At 43.5% G+C, this 7466-nt stretch overlaps 1 protein-coding gene across 1 annotated transcript; it reads left to right on the top strand.

Moving 5' to 3' along the window:
* Window positions 1-834: 834 nt before the first annotated feature.
* On the top strand, window positions 835-2127 carry LOC147441558 (glucan endo-1,3-beta-glucosidase 3-like). The gene is made up of 3 exons (XM_086483748.1): window positions 835-1327; window positions 1402-1695; window positions 1771-2127. The coding sequence occupies exons 1-3, from the start codon at window positions 964-966 to the stop codon at window positions 1794-1796; spliced, it is 684 nt and encodes a 227-aa protein (XP_086339874.1). The 5' UTR covers window positions 835-963; the 3' UTR covers window positions 1797-2127.
* Window positions 2128-7466: the final 5339 nt, after the last annotated feature.

The following is a 7466-nucleotide window of genomic DNA, read 5'->3' on the forward strand; positions in this document are numbered from 1 at the left end:
GCGCCCATTATTTGTTAAATTTCTAAAAATCAACTTGTCTAATTACGTGGCTAATGCTTGATCGCCATGTAATTCGATGAGTTACGTGCAACATTTTTTCAACGTAAGTTGTTGTGTTACGCGGAAATCATGCAAGCATCGTGCTTTGTATAGCTCGGTGACTTGCATGGAGATCCAGAGCTATCACCATGTACCGACCACGTAATTTGTCAAGTTACGTGGTGGTCTAATTTGGTGGCTATGGTGTGCCACATGGACCACAAAGGACCCATCATGGTAGCATACACATGTCTCACTGAGTTACGTGTACATCTCACGTGGTCAGCCACATGGCACACCGCAACTTTTGAGTCAGACCGCCACGTAACTAGCCAAGTTATATGGCTTGTTCATGCTGACTGAGATGTAGAATTCCATACCTACCATCTTCGGGGTACGTGGTCGGTCGATGCTCGCTTGAATGTAGAATTTAATTTTTCCCCTCTTCTTGAAAGGTATATTTTATAAGAAATTTTATATAGATGTGGCACTTCACTAGAATGTTGAGGAATTTATGGATTGCTAATATGTCTCTAGTGCAAATCTACGTCATCTTTTGAAAGGTTTCAAAGCTAGTCATGTACACTAACTCCTGCTAGAGGTGAGGCCGGTCATTGTGAATTTTTGCAACACAAATTGTTGTTTCCAATTAAGTTTCTTCTTCAACTCTTGACCTTCTTTGAGGTCATTTATATGTGAAGTCTTGACAATTATTCATACTATACTATAGAGGCTCATTCAGATAAGTTCACAAGACGTGGAGACAAACAAGGTGCCGACGTGATTAAAATGATGATAAATTTTCTCTAGTCGGCATGTCCTTTTTGGAGGAGAAAAAGGAGGGAGGAAGCAAATAGTCTGCGAATTGATGGCGTCTGCGCCTTAGAACTAATTCAAACACCCCCCGAAAGAAGACTCAAGTCGATGGGCGCAGGCAACAATCTTGAGCTGGCCGGCGTGTTTCTCATGATGGCGGCGCTGTTGATGGGATGCTCCATTCACGCTTCTGAGATTTCGGAGACGTTGCCTTCTGACACTCTCTCCTGGTGCGTGGCTAATCCAGCCGCCGATCCTGCATCGTTAGAGGCAGCGGTGGAGTATGTCTGCAAATTGAACCGCGGCAATTTCTGCAAGCGCATCCAGCCCCAGCATCCCTGCCACCAGCCCAACAACGTGGCCGCACATGCCTCGTTTGCCTTCAACTCCTTATGGCAGGCTCTCCGGGCTACAAATTCTAGCGCGCCCTGCCATTTCGATGGCCTTGCCCTCATTGCTGTTTCGGACCCAGGTATAATATAGCGCTCTCTCTCTCTCTCTCTCTCTGGGCGTTAGTAATTGTCCTCTGTCTAATTTGTTACGTAGGTTACAGGAACTGCCGCTACGTCGATCCCATTCCCCAGAAGCGGGCAGCCCCCAGCAGGCTGTGGTGCCTGGCCAAGCCCTCCGCCAACCGTGCCATCTTGCTGAAACGTCTTGAAAATCTCTGTGAGTTTCACCCACGCTCTTGCGCGCCCACCCAACCCCAACAGCCCTGCTTCGAGCCCAACACTGTAGCAGCACATGCCTCCTTTGCCTACAATTCCCAGTATAAGGCTCCCCGAGAAGTGAAATCATGTGATTGGGGAAGCACTGCTTTCTTAACAATCACCGATCCAAGTAATTAGCTCGCTGATCTCTCTCTCTCTCTCTCTTTTGCTACACTAAATGAGAAGCCATTTTTATGGCGTGCAGGCTATGCTGGATGTCGTTACGATTGATCCCTTTCTACTTCCCTGGGTTCAATTTCTTCGAAGGTCGTCACGGTTCACGTCTTGATATTTCATTTAAAACGGGTCTTGAGTTCAACTCCTCGTCGGCTAGATCTTTAAGGTCTCTTGGGATAGTTTCCTACGACGTTAAAACTGTCTTCTTCTTCTTCTTTTTTCTCTCTCTCTCTCTCTCTCTCTCTCTCTCTCTCTCTCTCTCTCAATGCTCTTTGTTTCTATATTATCTTCACAAATATTTTTCATTTCAATGTTCTCAACTCTTACCAAGCCAAATAGCATTTGTAACCTTCACATTCCAATGCAACATACACATATCTTTCAGAGCTTTCCACCAAGATCTAACAAAAATACAATTTAAAAAGAGGTGATTCATTGTCTCCATTCTATTACAATTGACACATTTGCCTTGCATTACATTTTTCTTGAGCAACAATCCCCCATGGGCATAGCTCGTGTAAGCACCCTCCATAGGAATACTTTGTGTTTAAACGAGCAATAACATGGCCACACTTGCTGGAATCTCTGTATCTACGGATTCCTATCTTGAGAAAGACCCCAGATTCTGTTGCATCTGGTTTGAATGTCACTCTCGGGCTCAAGCATTTGATAGAACATTTTTGTGGGAAGGTTCCAATAGTGAGCTTAGTGATTTGGCATTTGCCAATCTCTAAATTTTTGAAAAGAGTCCACGTTGCATGGGAGAGGCAAATTGAACACACAAGCACTGAGAAGACCCCACGACACCTTGAGTCCATTGCCTAATGTGAATCTTCTCCCGGCAATAAAAAAAGGCCACCAATTGGCAATTAGCCATTACAATCCAATATTTGTTCAATTGAGCGCACCCCCTTTAAAGAGGGTCAAAGATTGCTTCCTCGACAAAAGAGTAGGTGGTTTTTTAAATACAAAGCTTCAAAAACACGATTCAACTCGTAAAGGAATTGCATGTATAGAGAATTTAGTCATCCCACACCAATTCAAAGAAAATAGTTTTCCAGGATCTAGCCAATAACTTTCATGTTATCCCTCATAGTTTAATAGGCGTTGCAGAGAACAAATTGTCTCAAGGTTTCAGATCCCAAGTGCCATGATAATATACTATGGATTTATCAATCAACCACCATAATAGTCTTGACCAGCATGTATCCAATTTAAACCACCCAATTGAATAGAAACCAAAATGAAATCCCAAACAATCCGAAATCTACTAGAAGATCCCCGTAGAAATTGTAGAAAGCCATACCTAAATTCGTTTAATGCTTTATCTAGCCAATCCCTTGAATAGTTTCCCATTCACCACAATGTTAGACATAGCATCGATCCCTTGTATATCAACAAACATTTGAACAGAAGGTGAAAGCCATTTAAAACCCAAAAAAAAATTATATCTAGTCTAGACCAAGACGAAGTGTGTGATTGGGAATGAAAATTTTACGCTACCTTAATTGCATGGGTTAACAACCAAGATTCATCCCATTTAAGAGCAGTTAGATCATCCCACTTATACCTTTCTAGCCTTGTGATGATGGTACCAGTAGAGTAGGCAGCCAAAACGACTTTTTCACAAATGCATTAATTAGTTTGGGGAGGGGGAAGAAAGGAAAAGGGGAGGGTGGGGGAAAAAAAGGGAAAGGAGAGGGGGGGGGGGGGGGGGGGGGGGGGGGGGGTGTATCCTTTTTTTTTATGGCTCAAAGAGAGCTCAAGGACCAACGTAGGCATATAGCCTAGTGGTTTACGTTGAGTTTCATACTATGTAGGTGATGAGTTCAAGTGCTGCTCATTAATATTGGTTTTAAGTGGTGACGTGCATGGACATGCTAATTGGAGATGCTAAAGGATCTTGGAGAGATTCTATCTAATGAAAAACAAAAGTGGAGCAAGTAGGAGCACTCTTGTTGCATACCATATTGACCCACCCCCCCACCCCCCCCCCCCCCCCGAAATTCCGTCATTAGGTCAAGGGACTTTAGTCATTACCAGAGTTCCCTTTGGCACTAAGTGTTGTCGCCAACATAGATGTTAGCTATGTTTCTCAAGTTCCATGGATTGGAGACTAGGAGTGTGATCCGAGTCCGTTTAGTATTCAAGGATTCTTTAATATAGGTTAATACACCATAATAACCATTAGGGCCACCGCTATAAAGAGAGTGAAAAACTATGTACTGCATTAACTTCCTAGCTTGGGCATGCATCTTATGCTCTTGAACTAAGCAAATAGCAAGCTGAGAAGACAACAACCATTTATTAAAGGAATACAATCGAGTGGGTCATTTAACCCCTTGACATTGAAGTGGAGACCCTCATTGAGTTGTGTTCTGTACTATTTGGGTGCCCCCATCATGACTGTGGAGCTCGTGCATATGAACTTCTAGGTGAATCCCTTGAGGGATACCCTCCTCCTTTGACATTTTAATTGTTTTACTAGAATCATGTTGTTCTATTATGTTGTCAATAGCCGCCAATGTTTTGGGGGAGGGCACATCCTCGAGGCATGCACCTTTAAGAAAATTTTCATATAATGTGCGTTCGAAGGGTATTTTAAAAACCCCTTCACTTACATGCTTATAGTAATGAAATGACCCCTTTCCCTTTTATTAAAATAACCTTGTTAAAATTTTAAAATCTTGGCAATTAAAAAACCCATTCATTTGAACTCACATGCTAACTTATACATCTAAGTGGTTAAAGTGGTTAACCCCCGGAGGACCTCCATGAGAACTTCATAGAAGTTTTGAGATGAGCACCCAGACAAAAACCCTTTGGGTTTAAAGGTTCTCCTCGAGGAAGTAAAGTCGTTTGTGTCTATGAACTTTTTACCTTTATCAATTGGTTTTGGGTTAGAAGAAGACGATGCTCATAAATTGCCCCCTGTATTGGTTTGAAACAAATTCCTTGGATTGGAGGGAGCTCAAGATCCGGGTGTCCTAGCATATTTAGGAGTGGTAAGGGCCATTTTAGAGGGAGTGTCTCCCCCTTTAGGTATATCCCCTTTAGATATGTATGCCATATATCTGCTCACAATGTACTATGGATTTGCTCCTCGCTTAAGAGTGAATAAGGTATGTTTCCCTATTGATCGAAGGGATTTAGAGAAGTGTCCCAAGTGCATGCCCACAATTTAAACATGATCCTATAAGTTTTCCCCTGTATGTTGCTGCAATCTTGGCAAGCAGGTCACGTTACCTAGAATCTACGAAGATCCCTTGGGATTGGGCACTAAAGGAAGAAAAAGGGAGGACCCGCCGAACAGAGCACATAAGATATTTTTTGGCCTGCCCAAAGGGCTAAGGCCATAGTGGTGGTTTGCATTTTTTCTTAGGGAAAAATGTCACATGTGTTTTATAAATAAGTGTGAAAAATAAAAAATAACGTACATAGTTTTGAGTGGCTCTTGAGAGGATAGGTGCATTGGATTCCGTTTTTTGGCGTGCCCCAAGGGATAAGGCCTTAGTGATGCTTTCCCTTTTTGGTAACGAAAAAGGAGGTTAATTTTTAAAAGAATGCACAATTTTTTGATTGGATAGAAGAGATACAAGTGTTAAGTATGGAGCCTGATTTACCCTTGTAATTTTATGTGGTAAAAGCGCACATTTGTAAGGCCCCCATTATGAGGAGAAGCCATCGTGCGTGAAGGAAAATCACTCACCGGAAACCAAAATTTTCACAGACAAGAATCAGGGGCAACTTTAAAGGCCCGGGGGCGGAGGCCCCCGAGACTTTTTTTCGCCGGAATATTATGGCCGGCCGACGGCCGGAAAGTGGTCGGAAAACAACCGGTCGGTTGGCCGGTGGCCGGTAGTCAATGGCCGATGGCCGAATTCAATGGCCGGTGGCCGAATTCAAAAGCGGACTTGTCTTCTCAAGGGCGGCCACACATGGGCGGATTGGAGGATCCGATTTGGACTTATTCGCACAAGGACGGCTACACATGGCTGTCTCTCATAAGAGAGGGCAGCCCTTTTGATGCAACAAGGTGAGTGTGAGGAGGTGAGAGTGAAGCAAGGTGGGAGCTCCATTAAGGGTATAATCCCTTTGTAAACTACTTCTTGTTTTGAAGTACTAAAGCCATTGAGTGGCTGCTTTCCCGTGGACGTAGCCCACATTGGGTGAACCACGTATATCGTGTGTACTCTCTCTCTCTCTCTCTCTCTCTCTCTCTCTCTCTCTCTCTCTCTCTCTCTCTCTCTCTCTACTCTATAATCTCGTGTATGTAAATCTGTCTCTCTCCATTAAGTAATCTACTCAATTATCTACGTCTTATTTCCTAACAACTGGTATCAGAGCAAGGTTTGCTCGTAGCTAAATTATCTCAAGGAAAGAATTCCTTGAATTGAGTGGGAGTTATGGCGGAGGAAGGGAAGCTCAAGATTGAGAAGTTCAACGGCAAAAACTACCAACATTGGAAGATGCAGATTGAAGACTATCTCTACCAGAAGGACCTCTATTTGCCACTAGGCAGTCTTGCAAAGAAGCCCGCAACAATGGCAAATGAAGCATGGATTGTCCTTGATCGAAAGGCACTGGGAACAATCCGGTTAAGCTTGGCGTCAACGGTGGCCTTCAATGTTTCGGAGATGAAGACCACGGAGGACTTGATGAAGTCACTTGACGACTTCTACGAGAAACCATCGGCATCCAATAAGGTATTTCTTATGAAGCGCTTGTTCAATCTAAAGATGGCAGAGAATGGTTCAGTTGCAGAACACCTAAATGACTTTAACACAAACATAAGTCAACTTCGATCAGTGAAAATCAGTTTCGATGACGAAGTGCGAGCTCTCCTTATACTATCATCTCTACCGGATAGTTGGGACAGCCTTGTGATGGCTGTAAGTAATTCTATCTCTGGCACAAATACTCTTAAGTTTGATGATGTTGTGGGTGTTCTCCTAAGCGAGGAAATGCGAAGGAGAAGCACAGGAGAATCATCAAGTGCTGCACTATCAGTGGAAACAAGAGGAAGGCTTAAGGAGAGGTTCAAAAACCAAAAGGGTCGTGATCGCTCAAGGCGGAGCAAGTCACGCACAAAGCCAGTTCTTGAATGTTGGAATTGCGGCAAGAAGGGCCACGTCAAGAAGGATTGCTGGTCCAAGAAGAAGAAGGAGACAGAGTCTCAAGACAACAAGCCAACATCGGAGGCCAATGTGGCAGGTAAAGTAGAGCAAGATGCTCTAATTCTCTCATTAGACAATGTGTCTAATTCCTGGATAGTAGATTCCGGGGCTTCATTCCATGCGACACCACACAAGCAACATTTCCAAGACTACACCAAAGGTAATTTTGGGTATGTATACTTGGGAGATGATGAAGCTTGTGAGATTGTCGGCAAAGGTACAGTTTCTGTCAAAACTGCTAACGGAAATGAATGGAAGCTTAAAGATGTTACGCATGTTCCTTCTCTTCGCAAAAATTTGATCTCTACAGGACAATTGGACGATGAAGGTCACAACATTGCATTCGGAAACAAACGGTGGAAGATCTCAAAGGGATCTTTGGTGGTTGCCAAGGGTGAAAAGGTCGGTACACTTTACTTGTGTATTGTTAGCACGCAACCTTCAGCTTGTGCAGCAACTACAGAAGTTGACAGTGCGGTGTGGCACTACCGACTTGGGCATATGAGTGCCAAAGGAATGCAAATCCTTCAAACAAAGAAGCTTCTAC

Source organism: Adiantum capillus-veneris, chromosome 15 (genome assembly GCF_014529385.1).
Source record: "Adiantum capillus-veneris isolate H3 chromosome 15, ASM1452938v2, whole genome shotgun sequence".
In the NCBI taxonomy this organism is placed as follows: domain Eukaryota; kingdom Viridiplantae; phylum Streptophyta; class Polypodiopsida; order Polypodiales; family Pteridaceae; genus Adiantum; species Adiantum capillus-veneris.

Excerpts from the sequence above, each read along its gene's own strand:
- LOC147441558 (XM_086483748.1), top strand. The coding sequence starts at position 964 with ATGGGCGCAGGCAACAATCTTGAGCTGGCCGGCGTGTTTCTCATGATG. Across the intron at positions 1,328-1,401 it reads CATTGCTGTTTCGGACCCAG|GTTACAGGAACTGCCGCTAC; the intron begins GTATAATATAGC and ends TTTGTTACGTAG. Across the intron at positions 1,696-1,770 it reads CTTAACAATCACCGATCCAA|GCTATGCTGGATGTCGTTAC; the intron begins GTAATTAGCTCG and ends TATGGCGTGCAG.